Source organism: Bombyx mandarina, chromosome 17 (genome assembly GCF_030267445.1).
Source record: "Bombyx mandarina strain Sakado chromosome 17, ASM3026744v2".
Lineage (NCBI taxonomy): Eukaryota > Metazoa > Arthropoda > Insecta > Lepidoptera > Bombycidae > Bombyx > Bombyx mandarina.
Window position 1 is genome coordinate 4,367,992 of NC_143223.1, and position 24,741 is coordinate 4,392,732.

General features: G+C 36.2%; 2 protein-coding genes across 6 annotated transcripts in view; one reads left to right on the top strand and one right to left on the bottom strand.

The window, feature by feature from the left end:
* The first annotated feature begins 2,938 nt into the window (after positions 1-2,938).
* Positions 2,939-7,082, top strand: LOC149501102 (uncharacterized). The gene is made up of 2 exons (XM_089734322.1): positions 2,939-3,639; positions 6,872-7,082. The coding sequence occupies exons 1-2, from the start codon at positions 2,962-2,964 to the stop codon at positions 6,884-6,886; spliced, it is 693 nt and encodes a 230-aa protein (XP_089590448.1). The 5' UTR covers positions 2,939-2,961; the 3' UTR covers positions 6,887-7,082.
* Positions 7,083-9,349: 2,267 nt separating this feature from the next.
* The window catches only part of Glob1 (globin 1), a 33,930-nt gene continuing 18,538 nt past the window's right edge, over positions 9,350-24,741 (bottom strand). For 3 of the 5 annotated variants that reach the window (XM_028188125.2, XM_028188124.2, XM_089734525.1), the window contains exons 2-4: positions 20,864-21,024; positions 11,466-11,691; positions 9,350-10,205 (exon numbers count right to left, since the gene is read on the bottom strand). In XM_028188125.2, the coding sequence (XP_028043926.2) occupies positions 10,065-10,205; positions 11,466-11,691; positions 20,864-21,018 (522 nt within the window). In that variant the 5' untranslated portion in view covers positions 21,019-21,024 and the 3' untranslated portion in view covers positions 9,350-10,064. Of the gene's footprint in view, positions 10,206-11,465; positions 11,692-20,863; positions 21,025-22,841; positions 23,117-24,741 lie in introns of those variants that run through there. The other 2 variants (XM_028188126.2, XM_028188123.2) reach the window with 2 other exon arrangements.

Sequence of the window (24,741 nt, forward strand, 5' to 3'; positions counted from 1 at the left end):
GATCTATGAACGTTGCATATCGATTACATTTCTTATTCGAATTATTTTGTTGTATTCATATCCGTGATTTCAAAATTGCGATTTAATTTAAACGGTAATGTTTCTATGTTAACATAATAATAATAATAATAATAATAACAATGGACACAAATCGTTGTACGCCCGTGTAGACCGCCGATCCGAAATTGAACAATTGGTGTAATTATTTTCGTAATAAACTTAAAAGAAAATAAATTCGGTACCACCTTTATTATTTTAAAGTACAATTCTAGTTAATAAAGAATGTTTCAGCGACGTATTAAATCGTTAAATTATATCGGAATAAATCTTAATAATGTTAATTTTAATAAGGTAGCGTTAGGCTTAAGGCTGTCTCGTCTCGCATTACACCAATTAAATAATTATTCTCCTCAACAATATATCTATATTCATATTGGAACACTAAACTTTATAGAGAACTTACTAAATTATTGCATAATTATAAATATCAATAGGATAATAATTAAAGATTTTTCTGTGCAAATCTCTGTGATGGGAAAATTAATTCTAAAGATCTAGTATTAACTGAAGATGAAACGTGGGTCGTACTGTGAACTGTCTGCACGCTAGAGGCATGCACGTACCTACAGAATACTCAGAAATATCTCGAACGTCCGTCGTCACAGCGAGACGCACATTTCATGTTAAGGCCTCGGTTTCATCGCGACTTTAAAAGTTGAACTTTTCAGTCTTTTTCGCGCAAAGGGTTGTGTATTATTTTTTACGTAGTACAAAATGTGTTCGCAATTTGATTGCTGATGTAGTGTTCCTTGTGTTCTTAATCAATTATATTTGTTGAGTATTTATTTGAAACTTTGTATTCTGAAAACTATTGTGTATTTTTATTAATTAATAGTCATGAGGCATGCGCAATAATAATAAAAAAAAAAGAAAAAAAAAAGAATTCGACGTAGTAAGATGTAAACGGCTGCCTTAATAGTGATATGTATTTGTATCAATATGTACACCATCCTCTACGTATTTTCCGTCGCCGATTCAAAGTTTGGATCGTTTTTGTTCCGTCACGTACCAAATAATAGCGTAGCGTAGCCCCGCTACGTGTCTGCACACGGCCCTCGCTGGTGTCCACGGACACCCGCGCTGGGGAGCAGTGAGGGGACGCGCAACGGGTCTGTGCTCTCCTTATTACCTCAGTCTAAACCTCATCTAGAATCTTCTAACGCTGTTCGTCCCCCGCCCAGTACTTATCGCACGCACTGCACTGTTATTTGGTACACAGTTTCTTTTAAGTTATTTATAAGGCGTTTATCGTGAATTTTTATCTTTATATCATATAGTCGATATATTTTATTGTTATTTTTCTGATACTAATAAACTTAAAAGCAATGTATATTACAAAAACAAAGCAGGAGAACAATAATTATTATGTAAGTGTAACAGTTAGTGAATTTAAGTGTGCTATTTTCCATTCCAGAACTCAACGATATCAATGTTCTTGTAATAAACTTATGTTCGGGTTTTAAAAAGATGTTATTAATGTATAATTAAAACTAAACCTTATGTGATTGAAATGCAATGTTTAGAAGTATTTTTATTCTTTATTTTTTACCATTAATTAATAATAGTTAGTAGAGATCTATTTGAGAGTGTAATGTATCAATTATTTGTAAAGTTGGCTGTAACTAATTAGAGGTTACAATAATAATTAGACATATTTTAATATAAACATTTTGAGCAAATTTTATGTAGATGACAAATAGTTGTTTTGATGTTTATGTGAAGTGTTGTATCTTATAGAATGATATCGTTAGCGCAATGTGTACGCACACAGTGTTGGGCCCTTCGGCTCCACACTCCCTGCACACCACTGCTAGACTAATTCACTTATTGTGTAAGGATAATAAACCTTTATAGTATATAGGAAAATAAATAAATGTTTAACGAAAAGTCCCTATATAATTGAACTGACGACAGAAACGCATGTTATATTTGTGGCCTCTTTATGTATAAGATCTAAGTTACATGTTAAAGAAAGAAGAAAATATATATAATTTTTGCTATGCACAGAAATGATACTCAATTAATTGCCAAAAAGTTATATGTATATTCATAGTTCAACAATATTTCTTTTGGGCATATTTACTTTGAATTTATGCAAAACTTAGATTATGGTAAGTAGGTTGTAGATTATATGTAGATTGGATGCATATATTATTATAAAATATATCTATATATTTAAAGTAAGCTGAATTTCAGAAGTATCAATTCTTGTATTGTTCGTAAGTTTAGATAATAAATGGGTTTAGCCATACTTCGGCTGGTTTGATATGTATGTTATCTGATTAATTGTAAAAAATAAAAAAAATCAATAAAAATATGTGCGTTTTATTTATCTCCCGTAGTTTTGAAACCCATTCACAATGCTACGTAAAAATTCAAATTCAATATAATTATCATATAAGTTTAGTAATACACGTGGAAAGGATCGCATGTCGAAAACTAAAGTCGTCGTGGCCTAAAAGATAAGACGCCCGGTGCATTCGTATCAAGCTATGCAACGGTGTTTGAATTCTGCAGGTAGGTACAAAATTTTGTAATGAAATATATATTTATCAAATGTTCACCATTGACTTCTACGGTAAAGGAATAACATCGTCCAATGCCAATCAAAACGGCAAAATTTTAAATTGCGTAATTACTGGTGGTAGGACGTCGTGTGAGTCCGCACAGGTAGGTACCACCACCCTGCCTATTTTTGCCCTGTAGCAATAATGCTTTTCGGCTTGAAGGGTGGGGCAGCCGTTGTGGTTATATTAAGACCTTAGAACCATTATCTCAAGGTGGGTGACGGCATTTACTTTGTTATTTATGTCTACGGGCTCCGGTAGCTTCTTAACGCTGAGAGGTCTGTGAACTCGTCCACTCATCGAAGCAATTGTAACGGACGTGACGTCAGCTGTCATGCCCTGCCGCCAGCCAAGCCGCCAAGCCATATTAACACGCCCCCTTCCGCCACAGCCAACGCCACCGCCGCCAGCCAAAGCCAACGAAGGGGGGATAGTGTTAATAAAACAAGCCGTGCCAGCCATTTCTACCTGCTTTCTGCATTCTCGCACAAATAAAAGAACTTGTCGTTACGCTGCTGGTTTTTATTGTCACATCATTTGCAACAATCAGAAGTGGCATAAAGAAATGAAACAACGTCATATACACGCTCAGATGTCTCGGTCTTCTGACAAGTTTGAAGAAGATGAAGCTCCTATTTCACTGGCGAGGAAAGTGTTGAAAAATTGCTTCAGAAAGAGGTCCACAAGGCGATACTTGAGCTACAGGATGAAGAACCTGGAACAATCAAATCAAAGGGACTTCGACGTCGTCGGACCAAGAGCGCCTGCCGCCCTGTCCTTCCATAATTCTGGTTCACGTGGAGGGAAACTAAAAGAGCAGCAACGTGGTTACTCCACTGCGGCACTACGAGATTCACGGCTACGAGCTTCCTTCTCCCTGCCTGCGACGCTGCTGCGCGGCGAAGACAGCTACGTCAAAGTCATCAACATGAGCTCGGAGACCATCATGTGGCCGCCGGGCGAGGTCCTGCCGAGGGCCAACAGCTGCGAGGAGCCACAGCCAAACAGCCAGGTGTGTTGCATTTCTACTTGCCCTAGCCATGCCATTACAAATATTTCGAGATTTGAGGGTAGAAATAAAAAAAAATTAAAAGGAGCCATTGAATAACAAGGGTCATTCAGATTTAAAAAATACAGTATAAGCATTGCTTTGCTACGAATACACATGATTTAGGTATTGCCAATTTAGTCCAAATGCAAATTAAGCTTACTAGTGATCAGCCCGTGTATCGCCACCTTTACTTTCTCATAATGAACAAACGATAGTTAAATCTAAAGCTAATTAACTTTTAGATGCCGGCATTATAAAATAATCTCAAGCTAGTCATGCTTCACCAGTGGTCTTATTAAGAAACAGAACGGCGACAGTAGGCTATGCGTTGATTATCGTGCGTTAAACGCTATGGTAAAATATAAAAGTATCCACCGAACAGTACTTCACGAGTTTAGATTTAGACCAGGGCTACCATAAATTAAGCATTGTGCCAGACACACAACTGCTTTCATTACGCCGCAAGGTCATTATTTCGAGTACAGTAGAACTCCTTTTGGTTTAGCATATGTGCCATCTGTATTCATGCGTTTCTTCTTTTTGTCCACATTATTCTTCAAGATGGGGTGGTTAAATGCGTTTAATTAATAAAATAATTGAGTCTGTGGGTAGAAAAGAAATTGAGTAAAAATAAATGTAGGTCAAATCGAGATACTAGCAATTTTAAACGATTTACCTCTACCCTCGGTTGATATAAAATCAGGTTCAATAGTTATTGAGAAAGTACTTGGGAAATTTTATGGTGGAGACTTCAAATTAAATATGAGTAAATGCTCATTCTTGGAGAAACAAGTCACTTGTTTAGGTCATAAAATATCTTCAGACGGTATACAGCCGGGTGCAACAAAAATTGACGGCCGTTTCGCAGTTTCCTGTGCCAAATAATGCTCATAGTGTGCGACAGTTTATTGGTTATATGTTACTTGCGCGTCCATTAACTGTGTTAAGAAAAAAAAAAAAAAGATAAATCATGGGTGTGGGGCCGTGAACATAACGCGAATTTCGAACAACTGAAAAACAGTTTATGTTCCAAACCTATGCTAGCTCTGTATAATCCTATGCTTCTTACAGAAATACAAACCGATGCGTGTAACTTAGGAATTTCTTGTATACTATTACAAAAACAAACTGACAACTCACTGCGGCCTGTTATGTATTTTAGCCGGGTTACTAGGAAGGAAGAGTGTGTATCATAGTTAAGAGCTCAAAACCTGGCGGTCGTACAATCGCTACGTAGGTTCCGTGTTTATGAAGTAGGTAAGCATGATATAGTAGAAACTGATTGTACTGTGGTTTGTGCTACGCTTACCAAACGCGGCATTATACCACGCATGGCGCGATGGTGAGTTTTGAAAGAAGATTATGACATTAGTGTTGAGTATAGACCTGGTGAACGTATGGAACATTTGTAGACGCGCTTAATAGGCATCCTGTTGACATGATGAACGTAAATTATCTTAAAGTTACTAATTGATTCTGTACTGTGCAATGTCAGGACGAAAAGCTTAGTTCGATTATAAAGCAATCTATACTAGCATTATAAAGCTGAAGAGTTTGTTTGAACGCGCTAATCTCAAGAACTGCTGGTCCGATTTGAAAAATTCTTTCAGTGTTAAATAACCCATTTATTGAAAGGTTATAGGCTATATAAAAGGTTATAGGCTATATAACGCTAAGACCGCTAAGACCATCATTGTGTCACGCTAAGGCCAATACAAGCGAAGTACCAGTAAATGTTTCAAAATCGGGTTATTTTCCCTTTTAAGAGCTTCCGGTGCCTGCGCTGCAGAAGCGGTTAAAGTTTCGCTAAAATAATGTGACAGAATTGTTCCCCTTTAAAAAAAAATGTCCGCGATAGCATATATCTATATGTTAAGGTTGGCTCACTATAACGTTTTTTTATGCTAACCAAATTTGTTCTAAAATAAAGCATTATTTGTGAACTATATTCCACGCGGACGAAGTCGCGCTGATGTTAAAGATAATTATGAACTAGTTCGAAATTTTTTTAAGGGAAATAGACTCGCAGTCCCTTCGGCTAAATGGAAAATTGTACAAATGCACTATGACGACATTTGTCACGTGGATCTAAATCATCGTTTAGCTTTGATTAAAAGCCAATATTGGTTTCTTAAAATGACACGCTTTATTAGGAAATACGTGGCAGCATGTCTTTATTGTACACATGAGAAGGATAACTATGTTAAAAAAAAGAAGACTGTCTATATCCGATCTCTAAACCATCTGATACTATGCGCATGGTACAAAAAGATAACATGATGCCCTTCTGTAGGACATCTAAAGGGCACCAACCAGTACATGATCGTAATGAAAGATGCGTTGTCTAAATTTGTGATAGCTGAACTAACGCGTACTGTAAATTCAATCGGGACCATTCGTGCATTGAAAAATATATTAATAGGGTTTGTCCAGATACCCGAATTACGTGGTGACAGACTACGGGAAAGCTTTTACGAGTAGGTACTTTAAAAAAAATATATCAGAAGATAAACAGTTTAGGCATACGTTAAACGGTATTGCTTGTCCGCGCGCTAATTGGCCAGGTTGAACAAACTAAACATATAATTTTATGTGTTGCGGGCAACTGATCCTAGTGAAACTTCAAATAATTTAAACTCCGTCATTTGAGGCACAAATAACACAATTAAAAGTAACAGCGGCTACAAGCCTTGTGATTTAATCTTTACGCGCTCTGGTAGGTCAATATGTGATGTTTTCTTGGTCGCGAACCAGAAACTGTTGACGCACGGCGTAAGATAGCTGCAGCTAGGATAAAACAAGCGAGTACAATAATGACACACAACATTAATATAAAAAAAGCTCATGTTTATAAGAAAAGGCATATTTGTATCGTAGAGACAGGCGCCAACTGGTTAGTAGCGCCGCTAGGATTAATACCAAATTAGACGATTTGTACTCAGGTCCGTATGTAGTAACTAAAGTAGTAGGTAACAATTGGTATCGAATTAGAAGTATATCTAAAAGGTTTACGAAGTTATAAAAACTTCACTGGCCTGGTATCAACAGATTCATTAAGGCCCTATAAAAGTATAACCCATGTGTCTGATAGCGCTAGTAGTTCCGATGAGCAGGTCGAAACTGAAGACCTTATTGATTTATTTGAGAACTAAATGTTTTTGTGTGTTCCCCATTGCGGGAGCAATTGTTGCAGGATGGCCGAATGTAACGGACGTGACGTCAGCTGTCATGCCCTGCCGCCAGCCAAGCCGCCAAGCCATATTAACACGCCCCCTTCCGCCACAGCCAACGCCACCGCCGCCAGCCAAAGCCAACGAAGGGGGGATAGTGTTAATAAAACAAGCCGTGCCAGCCATTTCTACCTGCTTTCTGCATTCTCGCACAAATAAAAGAACTTGTCGTTACGCTGCTGGTTTTTATTGTCACATCATTTGCAACACAATAAAAAATAAAAAAGATAGGCTAACCAGCAGATAGTCGTGTCACTAATGCCCTAATCGCAGACTGCATTGAAATACTACACTACAGTTTTGACGTCCACACAGTATTTCAACCGCATCCCATCATCCACTGACAGCCAAGCCCAAGCCACACCTCGCCTAAGCCTACGGATGGCGAGTGGCAGTAATTTATTAAGCCGTTACTTTGTGTTAAATTCTCGTTTCGTTGATTAATAAATATAAGAAAATTCCCGAATATGGATCGAAGTAGCATTTCCACGTTTTGCATTCTATTACAAACTAATCAAATAAGTTGTCCAGTTAATTTGCATTTTTCCAAATACTTAAAAACTCGAATTTTGAAGAATACACAAAGGCGTGAGCTGGTTGGTCTGGTAAACAATAATGGCCAACATTTTTATTAAATTATAGCATTTTTTTTTTTATTGCTTGGAAGGGTCTATCTCAGTGATTCTCAACCACTGTTCCGCGGCACTTTTGTGTGCCGCGAAATTTCAAAAGTGTGCCGCCAAATTTTGCCAATATATAATGATGTTAATATTATTAAATTATATCTAATAGTTTTTTATTATTATTAGCTAGTAATTAATCCCTTTTTAAACGTTTAAATATTATTAAAGCATATATTAGTTTATTTCGTATATTTAATGGTTTTTTATAAACGTTTTATGCAGTGTTTTAGAAAGTAAATAGTTTAAATCTTTTTCTTTGTGTGCCGCCAAATTTTAAAATCGTTTAATGTGTGCCGCCAAATTTTAAAATCGTTAAATATGTGCCGCAACAAATAAAAGGTTGAGAATCACTGGTCTATCTCACACAATCACCTTGCGGACTGACAAGAGGGCCTACCACCAGTAATTACGCAAATTATAATTTTGCGAGTTTGATTTTTATTTCACGATGTTATTCCTTCACCGTGGAAGTCAATCCTGAAGATTTGTTAAGTACGTAATTCATTAGAAAAAATGCATACAAGGGGGAACGCATTCTGGGCCACTCACCATACCTCTTGAAATGACCTTAAATTATAAGACCTAAAATATAATTGTGAATAGGAATCAATTATGAATTCGATTCACAAGTATACCGTATTATATACCCTGTGCTTTATACTGGAATGCATTACTATATAACGGTAGAAACAGGTTGGGTCGCGTAATCCTATCACTGCGGGCTCACAAGACGTCTTAACACCGGTTAGTAGCTTACCTATATTTTATTTATTGTTGGTTTCATTGTGATGTTATTTCTACATTGTTCAAGTCATTCGTGAACATGCGCTAAGTTCATGTTTCAGTAGTAAAATCGGTACTTTCCTGTGAAATATGAACATTGGCAGGCGCATCGCTCTATACCAGAGGTCGGCAAAGTGCGGGTCCGGAGCCGAATGAGGCCCTTTGAACTGTTGAGTGTGGCTCTGACACAAATATCCTACGGGCTTGCCCGGCCTCTAATATTATCCGGCTCTGGAAGAAGAAGCCGGTTAATAGTATGTACGGTCATTTAATATCAGCACCCCTGACTTATGTCGATTATTATATACTTAGTCTGGCCATAAATACTGTTAATAGGAAAACAAAAAAAAATCTATTGCAAATAACATTTATTACTTTTACAGTGTGTTAGTTTAATACATAAATATAAAACAATTTAAAGTATAAAAAGCTTACTCGAAGTGGTCTCCATTGGCTGCAATACAGTCCTTTAAACGTTGAGGACAGTTATCAATAGAAGCACGCACTCTTTCCATGGGAAAAATTTTCACTGCCAATCGTACGGATTGTTTTGTATTGGCGCCAAAATGAGAAAACTCAATGAGCAAATCATACAAAAATGACAGATTCCAAATTCAAATGTAATATTTTGTTTATTTTTAATTGTAACCTAAATACTTTAGGGCCAGACTAAGTATATTAATCGAAGCAGTATAGCATCTATTTTATTTATGATTTGCAATAATAAATGTTTACTACATTTATAAACAGATTTGGCTCTCAATTTTTAAGTCGTTTTAATTTGCATATTAGGCTCTTTGGATATGTAATAAGTTTGCCGACCACTGCTGTATACAAATAGAATCGGTGCCTTGTTCTTTAAATTACCACTTTGAAGTCTAGTCAGAATATTTTTCACCATTTTATGTTTTTACATTGTAGTGGATAGTCGAGTGTAGTAAGTTTTTGTCCGCAAATTCAAATTAAAAACATAGATCATTTTAAAATGTGTATTCGTTTAAATAATAATGAAACGACAATCTACATTTAAAAAAAAGTCACTAAATTATTAGATAATATAATGATATGCTAATATTTGAAATGAAAGGTAAAATTATGACTAAAAACTATTAGAAATGCTATGTTCTAATTAACATACACTAAAAGTATGCTCGTAAAAATATTACATAAAATATCAATAAAATTATTAAAAATTTTTGGTAAACACTTTTTAACTAATTTCTTTAATTTGAGGCCTATAAACCTATTTAACATTGTTTATAATAATTGAATACAACAATAATGTAATGAATGTAAAGATTGTAAGATTAGGGTTGATACAAAAATAGCACTTGAAAATCGTACCTATAGTCTCATAGCACGAAGTAAGACTTATTAAAACAAATTATAGAAACAAATATGTTTCTCATATATAAAAGTATTGCTTAAACTAAACAAATACATATTATGTGTAAAATGACGAAAAATTAAAAATATATAAGTAGGTTATTTAAGAAGTTCCTTAAAAAATCTTAGAGCGTTAAATTTGCTCTAAGTTCCATAACAGATACTCATACAGCATAAAATCCATTGTGAAATTTGAATGCCCAATCGGAATAGCCTTTGAATGGAATTTGACCTCTAATTCTATACACACGAATTCAACTCTATTCATCCTTAACCGTTACATTATATCGTTTGTATGTATCTGTTATCTTGTCTCTTCCGGGCTATTCAATGTGACAAATATATGCTTGTACCAGAATTCGACAGTCTTCCCCCACGCTGACAGTGTGGCGTCGTCCAAACGTAGTACATCTATGAACAGTTTCACTATAACTTCTTTTAGCTCCTGAAATGAGAAGGAAATGATATATTTTTTTTTAATTTGAAGTAGCACAGGTTGTCAGGACTGTACTGTCTATTATTGATGTCAAGTAACATCACTACATAGTATAAAACAAAGTCGCTTTCTCTGTCCCTATTTGCCTATGTATACTTAAATCTTTAAAACTACGCAACGGGTTTTGATGCGTTTTTTTTAATAGATAGAGTGATTAAAGAGGAAGGTTTATATGTATAATAACATCCATTAAATAGTGGAGATATCAATAATAAATTACAGTTTCCGAAGCGAAGCGAGGACGGGTCGCTACCTATAAGTCACGTCTTCATAATCTTTCCTTCAAAATTGTTGTTGTTGGCAGAAATTACTTTTTTGGTAAAGTGTAAAAGCGTGTACTATACTGTTGGCAGAACATGCTTTTTTATATGGTTGAGAGATTACTGGTGGTCCGAAGGCCTTTTCAGCTTCACAAGGACAGGTGGGCGAGCAAGGGCTCAGCCAGGAGGGGCAGGATTTGCTAACAGCTACCGAACGTGTCATGAGCCCACACAATCAATAATATTAATATAAAATTGCATATTTTCCAACCCGAAACAATTGAACTGTATAGTAACAACTCCTCAATCGGACTTTTTGTCAAGTTCTAAGATTAATTTTATTTTAAATGTTTTTCTTAATATGTAACACATTTTTACAACGTCTTTATAGGTATGAATAATGAAGAAAACTTCAACGTTGACCAAATTAATTTCAGTAGGTACCTATGTGATGAAAAAATTGACCAAACTTGATTTCAATGGAGTTTGATACCTCTATATTATGATTTAGTGGCTCAAAAGTTATTCTATTTCAATAGATTTTGACCAAATGTGTCAATGTGGTCGGCGGAATTAGAAGGACTTTAGGCATCGCCTAAAGCCGTAGAGAGTCGTCGTCGGTGTCATAATCTATCTATATTGTCTAAAAAAATGAATTGCTGTTCGTTAGTCTCGCTAAAATTCGAGAACGGCTGGACTGATTTGGCTAATTTTGGTCTTGAATTATTTATGAAAGTCTAGAGAAGGTTTTAAAGGTAGATAAATATGAAAATGCGAGGAACTAAATGAAAATAACAATTTTATTTTTCCTTTGATGTGTCCCCCGTCGGACGGATTCCTTTTGTTTTTTTTAAGTTTATTTTAGACAAAAGCTTAGGTCTTTTATTTATCGATTGAGGCACTACGAAGTCTGTCGGGTCAGCTAGTTAAAGATAATTTAAATATTTACATGAAAATTCTTCTCCTTGATCTGTCGCCTCCTGTGAGATTCACCAAGTTTAGTCATCATGGCAGCGACTATCTCAGGTTGATTCAGATTGTTGACGGCCAAATTCAATGACGTCATTAAATTGATGACGTGCGCCTTGAACTGCGGGTTCTGCGAGTACTCCTCCTCGGGAAGCTTCCGGACCATTTTGAAATATTCTTTGGTGTCAGGATACGTGTTGAATAGTCTGTAATGGAAAAAATTATATATTTTTATTCCTTAATACATATTTTTTGCAAGGATAGGTGAAATTGATCATGGCTCACTTAGTGTTACGCGATTGCGTTAGGTCATGTTAATAGATGTCATAATGTGATTATCTCCAACCACGTTGCTACACGAGGCCTCAATTGAATTGATATGGCGACTGTTCCATCCTTCCACAATTTCACAGTGGGCATTCTGTTTTAATAGTACCTCATAGTTATAGATTCATCTCTCTCACACACTGCATTAAATTGAAGTTACGGCGTCCGAATGACAGAGAGGTTTAGGTTATTCTTACCGCAAGCGTGATATGAACGAGGTGTGTTAGAAGACCTCGTTTCGGATTTTTAAGGTATTAAACAGTTACCCTTCGACTTGCTCATATTACTCCTTAATAAATGTTCTCGAACCATATCGAGGGGTGAAATGTTATTTGGTTTAAGAGACATTTCGTTTAATACGCGACATTTATCTTTGTAATTAAACGTACGTTTTTTTTGTATTTTTTTTTATTGCTTAGGTGGATGGACGAGTTCACAGCCCACCTGATGTTAAGTGGTTACTGGAGCCCAAAGACGTCTACAACGTAAATGCGCCAACCACCTTGAGATATAAGTTCTAAGGTCTCAGTATAGTTACAACGGCTGCCTCACCCTTCAAACCGAAACGCATTACTGCTTCACGGCAGAAATAGGCAGGGCGGTGGTACCTACCCGCGCGGACTCACAAGCGGTCCTACCACCAGTAATTACGCAAATTATAATTTTGCGAGTTTCATTTTTATTACACGATGTTATTCCTTCACCGTGGAAATCAATCGTGAACGTTTCATTAGAAAAATTGGTACCCGCCTGAGATTCGAACGCCGGTACATCGCTCAACACGAATGCACCGGACGTCTTATCCGTTAGGCCCCGACGACTTCAGATCAAGTAGAAGAGTATCAACAGTTCGATAATTTTAATTGAACTTCAATTAAGTTTCAATTCAAATAGCTGAAAAAGTTTTTTGTTATGATATTTTTCACAAATTTTAAACCGTAAATGGTTCTCCTTTAAAGTTGTAAAAATTGCGCTTAAATTAGATAGTCTTTCACCCCTCGATATATAAAATGGAATAATACTTAAAGAATTAGTGTTAATAGGGTTTACTATCGTCATTCATTTTGATTTGATTGAATATAAATTAATATTTAGGTTAAGGATAAATGCTGATAGTATGCAGTAGTGGCAAGTTGAATTGCTTGAATCGAAAGCAAAGGTTATCGGACGCCTCTCTGTTCTCACAAGAGATATGATCGCGCGTTAGTAGAAATTAAATAGATTATATTACGGGTAGTTTGAATATTTCAATAAATTTTGTCTCTATTTTCGTTCGCGATATTTAAGTAATCACGCACCTAAGAGTAACAGAGATCTACCCATATTGTTATTTTCGGGTTTAATATTATGTGCTTTATTCAAGAATTTGATGAGCGTTTTAGCTTTAGTTGTCCAGCTTACTACAACTAATCAAGTAAATTTTTGGGGATCGTTAATATTAAGAAGCCTATGTGTAAATTTACATTGTAATCCGGCTTTCATAATGTTCACGATTGACTTACACGGTGAAGGAATAACATCGTGTAATAAAAATCAAACCCGCAAAATTATAGTTTGCGTAATTACTGGTGGTAGGACCTCTTGTGAATCCGCGCGGGTAGGTACCACCGCCCTGCCTATTTCCGCCGTGAAGCAGTAATGCGTTTCGGTTTGAAGGGCAGCCGTTGACCGATACTGAGGCCTTAGAACTTATATCTCAAGGTGGTTGGCGCATTTACGTTGTGGATGTCTTTGGGCTCCAGTAACCACTTAATATCAGGTGGGATGTGAACTAGTTCACCCATCTAAGCAAAAAAAAAAATCTTTTTCATAATATATTCTTTTCACGTGTCACCAAGACAATACAAAAGTAAAAACCTATAATAAACCTTTATCTTGATCAAAATTCATATTCGAAGTTTAAATAAATATTAATCATTTTCCAAGTATATTTGCATAGAAGTATGTATAAAAATAATTTAAATATATAATAATTATGTTTTAGTATTTTTATATATACATATTTTAGTTTTATATAGTTTTAACTTCGTAGCAGCTCAATTTGTTAATTATAATAACTGTAAAAAAAAGGTCAGTAGTATTTAACTGAATGCTTGTTTCAAAATTATTCTAATTATCCTCACACCTAGTCGTGTAACAGTTTAGAACGGTTTTTGTATTATTTAAATAAGAAAATTCTATCACTTCTGTACAACGATGAAACATTATTTCGAACGCTAATTCTAGCGTTCTATTCCAAACGCTAAGCGCCAGTGTAATAAAAGTGTTACAAATTAAAATTATACGACACCGCATATACGTAAACCAGTTTACGGCCTATTCGACGACTGCATCTGTTTCAGGTCTTGGCCATAAAACCTGACAGGTTATAGTCGTTATGGCGATGCGAGTTTATTGAATGAGCGAAAATACTTAAAACGTCCTGAGCGGCAACGCAGACGTAATACGTTTCGGTAAAATCTTCATGAATGAAATCTTCATTTGCAGCGGCTTGGCTCTGCCCCTCGCATTGCTGAAGTCCATGGGCGACGGTAACCACTCACCATCAAGTGGGCCGTATGCTCGTCTGCCTACAAGGGCAATAAAAAAAAAGAGTATATTTCATCATAGCAGTTAGTGTGGTTATTTAGTCAGTAAGTATCTACAGTCGGCATCATTGCGCCACTTTGAGAAGGCGGCACGACATGAGAACCCTCTTGTCGTGGCCGCTGGAAACTACATACCCGATCCTGTAGACCGAATGGTAAATAGTCGACGTTGGCCAAAAAACGTCATTACGGATCCTTCCGACCCATTAATGATGCTCTTAGGTACCCCAAGCACCAAAAGGGCTCGACGAGCGAATTAACCCACAGACACAGCCCACTGAGTTTCTCGCCGGATCTTCTCGGTGGGTCGCGTTTCCGATACGGTGGTAGATTCTGCGAAGCACTGCTCTTGCAAGGGCCAGTGTTAGCAACACTCCGGTTTGAGCCCCATGAGCTCACCTACATGTTAGGGCGAAGCTGAAATAGCCTCTCAAGGCTATCAGCAAAGGTAGGAAAAAAAAGCGTGGTGAGACTCCCGAAATATTTACATTACGCTTGTAACTCTTTCATGAAAATTCATTTGTGATAGATAGTTTGGCACAAGTTTTTTTTTAAATGAAAGTTAGTAGAGTAAGGACGTATACGCCACATTGTAATGTTATACTTTCTACACGGTGTGTTTTCCGGGATCAATCTGAGTGCTTATCGCCCCAACTAAGTTCATTAGGACTGTTGGAACATTGGGAAAATAAATAAATTTGTGACTAAAATACTGGTTCAATTGTTCCATGGCAATTGTCACACGGTGTATTCTCGTAGTCGTGGACAGAATAGTTTATTGAAATCACAAGAAAAATATTTGTTAGGCAATCGGAAAATAAATCTTGGAATTCGGCGCGTTCAAAGTTAGGAAGACGAGAATACGATCTGTTGTCGATCGTCGCAAATAATATAATGATAATAAAAATATAAAGATCACACCGTAAAAGTAATTATTTATATCTACCACTCGGAAAAACTGAAGAAAATCGATACCAATTATCCTTATTTCGAAATCATGTAATACATTATTTCCGTACACGTTTCATTCATATTGCACATCCAGTGAGTGAATTAGTCGTTGTTTTTGTGTACTTTGACTGAAGGGGATGGCTCGAAAGCAGACACACTGTAATGAGTAAAAGTCAAACAGAGAGTTGAAAGACGCGAGTGTGTCAACAACGGATGCGTGTGTAATGACTAGGTTGGATATTTCTTTATGAGTTTTTGGGGTGGTTGTTACATTTTGTTGATTTCCATATTATATTTGTCTAAAATGCTTCACTTTGTGTCACGGGCGACATTTATGTAGCCACTGAAGACTAGACAGAGCTTGAGATCTCTACCTGTCTAGGGCCTTAACAATCTTCTGAATAACAATCATAAATCATCATGTAAGACCTTTTGGGCTCTTAATTCATAATTCAGTTTTCCTACTTTAGTAGTCGTCGTGGCCTAACGGATAAGACGTCCGGTGCATTCGTGTTGAAGCGATCCACCGGTGTTCGAATCCCGCAGGCGGGTATCAATTTTTCTAATGAAATACGTACTCAACAAATGTTCACGATTGACTTCCACGGTAAAGGAAATAAAAAAATGAAACCCGCAAAATTATAATTTACGTAATTACTGGTGGTAGGACCTCTTGTGAGTCCGTGCGGGTGGGTACCACCACCCTGCTTATTTCTGCCGTGAAGCAGTAAATGCGTTTCGGTTTGAAGGGTGGGGCAGCCGTTTTAACTATACTTGAGACCTTAGAACTTGTATCTGCATTTACGTTGTGGAGTCTACGGGCTCCAGTAACCAATTAACACCAGGTGGGCTTTGAGCTCGTCCACCCATCTAAGCAATAAAAAAAAAGCGTTCAAATACAATTAATATTCTATCATTTTCTTTGTTTTTTTTCAATAATAATTGTTTATTTACTACAATTTTGTAATAAGTAAATTTTAATAACGCAATTAGTATTTACTTTTACATGCCAATTTAAGAATTTTTTCTTGGGATTTAAATTTTAATTCTTTAAATATATTTATAGTGTTAGTATTACATTATTTATTATTGTTCAGACGGGTCTTAAGTTACCGGCGCCACCGCCTGACTCGAGACATGAGGTCTAAGTCTTGAATAAGTAGTATAATAGCTGTCTCATCTTTCATACCAGAGCGAATGACTGCTATTCTGCTGAAATAGCCATATTACCTACCCATGCGGGCTCATCCATTAAAATAATAATAAAATGTTTCTATCGTAATGGCTCGTTAGGTACAACCAACGGAACATCTTTTTAATACTTTCGGATGATCACGAAGACATTGTTGTATTATTTATATCTTCTTTGTACTTTTTCGTTTTGAGTATATTGTTAGCTGATGTTTCTAGGTGTAGCAAGTGTGGTAACTCTTTTTTTTATTTATTTTTTATTGCTTAGATGGATGGACGAGCTCACAGCCCACCTGGTGTTAAGTGGTTACTGGAGCCCATAGACATCTACAACGTAAATGCGCCACCCACCTCGAGATATAAGTTCTAAGATCTCAATATAGTTACAACGGCTACCCTGGTACCTACCCGTGCGGACTCCCAAGAGGTCCTACCACCAGTAAACTCACAATTCATCTTCAATTATCGTAACGAGACAATCAATTTGTTCTAATTTAGATCAATAAAACTGATCAATAAGATTTCATCATCACTTTTATAGATGTCGGGTTCTACTGACAGCACGGAATATTTTATTTTATATGTTAATAGATGACCTGGTTGGTTTTAAAATGTCGTGGATATGAGATCGTATATGTCACCAGACACCCTGGAATGTGGGGTCGAAATATCAATTGTAAGTTCAATGTAACTTACCAGTTCAGTTTTTAATTGACAAAAATTTTATTGTTGTAGTGTTTTTTTCCTTACCATACACTGGTAGCTTATGGGGTTATTACAGCTACGTGCCGACGGGTAGGTGAGCTCAAGGGCTCAAACAGAGAATTTGCTAATAAAAGCCCTAGCAAGAATAGTGCTTCGCAGAATCTACCACCGGATCGGAACCGCGACTCGAGGTGAAAAAAGAAAGCCCATATACATAGTAATATGTACATACATACAATATTTTTGCGCATTCATTTAGTCGATTGATTTTACTACTTGAACTCTTTTAATGATTAAAACAACGTTAGTCTTATCTTATCATTCTGCTTTACTTTCATGATTGTGCATTTCAGTATGGAAGCAAGAATAGTGCTTCGCAAAATCTACCACCGGATCGGAATCGCGACCCATTGAGAGGATCCGGCGAGAAATTCGGTGCGCTGTGTCTGTGGGTTAGTTCGCTCGTCAAAATATTCGTCGTAATCGACGAGTCCGACGAGGTCGGTGCTTGAAGAGCCTAAAAGTAGCGACAGTGAATTTGGGGATGCTTGAGGCGACGGCAGTTTTGCGTTGCCTCGACGCCCGGTTCGGATATTTAATTAGCGGCGACCACGCTTTGCCGAAGTAGCGTTCTGACACTACCATAAGATACTTACGTATCGGTTCTACATTTAAATCGTTATCAAGATCAACATTCCTAACGTGCCACAGTGCTCCGACGGCTATCCTGCAGAAACGGGAGTGGATGACCTGGAGAGAGTTTATGTGTATGCGGGCAACGTTAGTGAACACTACACTTGCATAGGTTATGATGGAAAATGTTATGGCTTGGTCTAATTAATGTGATGGTTTAGACATTATGTAATACTTTAATAACGGAGTTGAAATTAGTAGCCAAATGTCGCTCGTTCGTGATAGTTGCGAGATAAATTTTATTCAATTTTCATTAACTGAAACCTGACTTTGTTTTTTAATCGGCTTGAAAAAAGAAGGAGGTTATCAATTAGATTGTATTTTTTCATGTGTGTTAATATCAGAACTTTTTTGTAAGTTTGAAGATTCTTGCATATTTAATTGATGACTACACTGATGAAATTGTCATTTTATTTTGTTTAAGTGTTTTTGTGTCATTTTTTGGTAAAAATTTCTATTTCGGTATGTAAGCATTCCATAGTTACTTTTAAGTTTTATGTAAGTCTAAAGACTATAGAAAATCTCAACGGACATAATCGAAAACTGTCCGATTGATGGCGCATTAGCGATTTTTTTGCAAGAACTCTTGACCGTGACTCAAGAATTTATTATATACCGAAATGGAAATGAAAAATAAATCCATAAATATTTTTTTGTATCAATTAAAACCGAAATAATTGTTTGGCCTTTGCAACTCTGCAATTAAATTCATTAACTAGTTACTACCTACCACATCAAATGTTTTTGTTCGGTATTTCGTTAAAGCAGTTTATAATCCAAATTCGTATATCAAGGCTTACTTGTATACGTGGCTTGTCGATTCGCCAAACTGAAGTACTTTCGTATCGATAAAATATTATGTCGTGCTGATTGTTAGCGGAAGAGAAGTCGGGGAGCGGTTGAGTGGTATTTTTAGGGTTTCGTAACGTTATTTCAATTAACGACTTCATCGTGTTTTCAATAATTTAAGAGTGTTTTGCCTTTTGAATATACTATAGAAGACAATTTGACTTGGAAAAAAATTGGGCTAGGAACGTTTTTCAGTTAAATTCTTGTGCCAATTTGTTTGCAATTTTGTTGAGAGAGAGAGAAAAGCTTTTTAAATTATTCGGGTCTACGAACTCCTAATAAATTATTATTTAGATTAGGTAATAGTATGGAATAATGGTAGGAATTCTAAATGTACCGTGACCACCTAGATGAGCGGTGAACCTTGTTAACCAAAAGAGCCAAATATAGATAACACACAATTGAAATTTATTCAAAGAGCCTTTTTTTTTAAGATATATTTTTGTAGCTTTGTGTTTCAAAAACAGTGGAAGGACCACGCGGCCGATCTCTTAGCCGCTGGTGTGACTAAATAACCACCTTAACTGGAACGCCAGTCGCAACCGCCCTACGAGAAGCTAAGGACCGGACGAGGTGGAAACAGCTCACGAGACAGGCCACGCTCAAGTTTCAAGGACACGACCTTCAGTAATGAAGAAAGCGACGAAGAAGAAGTTTCAAAAATGTTACTCTCTTACAAGGCAAGTTTTTTATATTTTTTTTATTGCTTAGATGGTTGGACGAGCTCACAGCCCACCTGGTGTTAAGTGGTTACTGGAGCCCATAGACATTTATAAGGTAAATTGCGCCACCCACCTTGCGATATAAGTTCTAAGGTCTCACTATAGTTACAACGGCTGTCCCGCCCTTCAAACCGAAACGCATTACTATTTCACGGTAGAAATAGGCAGGGCGGTGGTACCTACCCGTGCGGACTCACAAGAGGTCCTACCACCAGTAATAATAAGTAATATTCCGTGCCTGAACTAAATATTTCGGGGAAGAGCCGTAGCCGTAGAGTTAAAGAGCCGCATAAGGCTTCCGAGCCGCAGGTTGCTGATTACTGACCTAGACGAGTACCACATTGATCAGACGATCTCTTCTCCTAAAAGACGATTAAAGAATTCGCCGAGAAATGAGCAGTTTTTTGCCTATGGTCTATTATACCAGTGTATTGCAGTATCGGTAGAGCGTATTGTAAGACTTCTTGGATAGGAAGTGTCTTATTTTTACTGTGAGGAAGTCATGCGTTCAGTTTGAAGGATGGAATAGCCTTTGTACAAAAAAATTTAGATTTTAGTTTCATCTTTTAAGGTGGGGAATTAAATTGCGATCTCTGAGCCCTCCGGTACTTATTTAGTACCAGGTGGATTCCACAAAAGTTTTTAACGTCGGGAGGCTAGGTTACTGTAGGAAATTGCAATTGAGAGTTTTAGTGGAATGTTTAGGGAAACATTTCTAGATTAGCCGTAATTTTCCCCGATTCTTGAAGGTTTATGATCAGCTACTTAGTAACCGCAGTTGATTTATAAGGTCGCGCTACTTCGGTAAGTACGGCAACACATAAAATTTTATGACTTTTGTTCGAATGTTGAGTTCTTGATCGGTACTTACGCTTCCTATATGTTTGTTCGGAATACCTACAATTTGGTTAATATTATTATATATTTGAACGCGTATATAAGTAATCAAAAGTTGAGACGGTAATTAATTGTTATAATAACTAATAATTTATTGCAACGGAAAATAATATTGTATTCGTTAGTACCAAGAGAAACATTATCACATAATTGCTTCTATTAATTAATTAATTTTCATTTGTCAATATAATTTAATGATTATATTAACGTTTGTGCATTGATTGAACTTAATTTATCTTCGTAATTGTTTGAGAGCGTTCACTTCAATTTCAATATGCATGTATATATATAATTCATTTGGTGAAATTTAACAAAAAAAACAAAAATGAAATAAAACCGAGAATATATTGAAACTATTTTAAGACTAAAATCCTTTCAATTAAAATAATATTACGTAATTATTTTCCGGATTGAGGATAGAGGTAAAGTAGTAGATAAACGTGTTAAAGTCATACCTTCTCAATAGTTCACTGCCGGTTGCAAAAGAGTTGGCGTTGACGGGGGCCCATGATTTTTGAACTGCGTGTATCTCTCTCCTCGTGAGCCCGGAGACCGGGTTCACCACGTCCGGATCCCCACCCCACCACATGTAGCTAAACCAGGTGCCCATGATTTGCTGGAACAAAAAGTACAGTTTCCTCTTAACATTTGTTGTTGACTTTGGTATTGCGGTTCTAATATAACGAAAACGTGGTTCGATCTCGGCCAAAACTTAAGTATAAGTTTAATTATCAATCTGATGAAGTAAATCGTTTAATAAAAAAGGCTCTACTGGCTACTGTTGATTGCTCATATATTGGATACCATAGAATTCGACCTCAAGTCTAAGGTAGGTCATTCAATTCGTAGGTCGTTCAATTAGATCACAGACTATAACCAATAAGAAAAGTTTGACAATAAACAAATAGTATACATGCGTGTGTGTGTATCAAATACATGGTAGTGTCTGTAATGTTTTTTTTATTGATTTAATGTCTTTTTATAATTAAAAAAAATGATATTATTCTGCACTCCTTCTCTCTATTGTTTATAAGTGTGGGAAATTTCATACTCCTCCGTCCGCGAATCTTTCGTAAAAAGGGGTACAAAGTTTTTGCTTCACGTATTAATATTTAGATATATTTAAAATACGTATAACAAGACGAGTTTGTAAACAGATTACTTGTCTTTTTCTTGGAGTCTCGAGTTCGAAACAACTATTTTAATCCTAAACTTTTTTATGATGTCTCATCCAAAGTAAGTAATCTTATCATAAATCGCATTAAATGTTGTAATAAACAAGTAATTCTAAGAGTTAATATCAGTATAATATGTATCTAAAACTATGAAGTTCAAAAAAGATAACAGTCACATGATAAAATTAGTTTTAGTAACGAAAATTGTGTGTTGGCTTTGTTGTTCTACATTGCCTCGTGCAAAGCTCGAAGTCGCATAGTTCGGTAAACCAAATTCTGCCTCGGCAAACCGCAGAATGCGTAATTCGTAAGCTCTGTAGTGTGTGGAACAAGTTTATCTGTCGTTATGTGCGGCTGTGCGTTATGTGCCAACTAAATCTCCAAGATTTACTTTTAAAAAACCAGGGGTATTTTGATTACATTTATACTATACACTATATTTGATTTTATTATTGAGTTACAAGTGTTTACTTAGTCCATTGCTTGGCAATTATTTCTGTGTTGATGATATTATTAATGATTTCTTTGAGAATAGTTGCTATTGTTTGTTTCATTTGTTTTAGTACTTCGTTGCTTATTCCGTCGTGCTCTGACGTTTTGTCTCTTTGCGTTTTTCATAGTGAATTATATTTCTTTTATATTATTATTGTTACATGAGTAAATCGAAGTACATTTTTAGATTTCTCAGCACTCATTTTAATCAATAGACCAAAATGAAAAATCAACCTTAATTATTTACATAATATTATTATACTATCGAAATTGGCTCGATGCTATAACTATGATGCCACTACAAATCATATAAAAATAACAGTTCGGGTTAGTTAACTAAAAGAGATATGAAAACCATTTCTCCGCCTACGAAGGTAGCGGCTTGGCTGTACCCTGACATTGCTGATATCTTTAAACAACCACGACCATTGAACATCACGTGGGCAGTCAGTCCGTCTACACACAGTAAAATACATTGAGGAGTTCATAAACGTATTGGCTGACGTTAAATATTATTTACCAGATATTTGCATTTTTGAGAGGGCGTTTCTTGGTATTCGGATGAAATTGGGGTAATGAAGAAAGATTTTTATAGAGATTCTCTCTGTGGAGGTTAGTTAATTGTGCCACATAAAGCTTGCTAACAACTTAAAAAGTTCAGGGAGATACTTGCTGCACGGAATAATTCACAAGGCGTAAATCTGCGATTTAAAGATTGGACTCTGCTACCAAGAACTTTAAATCATATCAATTTGTAACTAAATACCTTGTGTCTGGTTTTGATCCTCTTCAAGACAAGGTAGGTCGTTAACATTAAAAATATCGAAAACAAATAATAAAGCATAACGAATTTAATATTAATTAATACTTGAACTAAACGCACCTTTCTTTACGGAATGTTCCTAGCAACTGAGTCCGTATTCAACACGAATGTCTTGCAATTATCATAGCTTTGTTTGATTTCAAACAGGAACATTATCTCGGTCACAAGACTTAAATAAATAAACGGAAATGTTTTGTGTCTCGTTGTTTTATGAGTTTCATAAGTGCCTTTAAACACGAAATGATAAAATTGTTTTATAACATATTCACTGTACAATCACAAAATTTCCTACCGTAAAATAAATTTGCACGAGCCGTATACAGTTTAAGAGGACGACGTATATAAGTATAGACGTTCTTAAAGTGATCTTCTTCTATATCGTTTCCTCAATGCTGAGGATCGCGACCACATGTGACGTTCTTCCACTGTGTTCGATCATGGGTGGCACGGACCGCATGGTACAGACTACCACTAAGTGGTTCTGCATCTGGCTGGTGTTCTGCCCGCGGCTTGCTTGCCCTCTATGCGACCCGCAATTATGAGAAGACAAAGCTGAAAGACAGCATATTAATGCTCACTAATGCAAGATTTCAATAAGGATTGGCACCAGTAAATGTGGGTTGGCGACCGCAGTATATTGATTTATTAATCAGAGAATGTTGCTGCCCATTCTCGGGTGAACTCCACAATCGCCTTTTACGACACCCACTTGAAGATATGGAGAGATGTATAAAATGTATAGCATAATATTCTAGATCGACATTACACGACTAAAATGGTTATGCATAAACAATTCTTTGAAATAAACTGTATTGACATCTATTAAAAAAAATAGCTCATATTGTGTTGTGAACTGTAAATCAGTACAAATATTCAAATTGTTCATTTTAAATTTTAATTAGTTCAATGCGAATATCTATAATGCCCATTTAGGAATGAGGTTACTTGAAATAGTCGGGTTGCTATTTAATTGATTTCCCTATGAAAATAAATACATTAATCAGCGAATTGGCTCTAATCAGATGCAACTTTATGCTACTGACGTTGACAATATAAAATATAAATAAACAATATAACATTAAACAATATAAATTCGTTAATGGTATTGTTTCGATGTTGGCAACTACAAAATCATTTCTAAATGAAGCTTATATTGATTGTCTTTAAGGTCAATGAACTGCTGCAGTGCATTCTGTTTTTAAGGTTATGTCCGCGAACTGATGACAGTCACAGGACTTTTTGGCGGGAACGCGAGGAGTGAAGTTGTGTGATTTGTTTTATTTTGTCTATTTAGTGTTTCTTCAGGTTTAAATGTGTAATAACGGTGGTTTATTAGCTGTTTAATATCTGTGAAAGTGCACAAATGTGGGAAAAAAAAACAAAGCCACTGGACGTAACTCCTCGGGATCCTCCAAAAAGTTCACTGAAAAAAATCTCAATAAGCGCCCGCCATTTTACTGAGATTATATATCATCCCATATCTTCTCATTTCATTTCATTTCATATTATCACTTTTTATAAAAATATTAATATAAATTAAAATAAGACACGACCTAAAGGTCTTAGTTACCAGGTCATAAAATCCTTTAGAAAGATGGCAGTCACAATTGCAGAAGTTTTCAAATCGAAGTTATCATTACGGTTTGACGGGTCTTTGGTTAGTACTTCACCTGGTCTACGGGGTATGTAGTTTTATCGACTGATGCAACTAATTCAGAGTTCATATTACGAAAGCGTGTACCAATATGTTTTTTATTAACTACGTCCCATATCACCGTGAACGATAAGCTTCATGGTTCTGCTATTCTACACTTAATGTGCATAATAACTATAAAACAATGTC

Bases quoted from the DNA above. Each gene is read 5' to 3' on its own strand.
- LOC149501102 (XM_089734322.1), top strand. From the start codon at position 2,962: ATGCCCTGCCGCCAGCCAAGCCGCCAAGCCATATTAACACGCCCCCTT.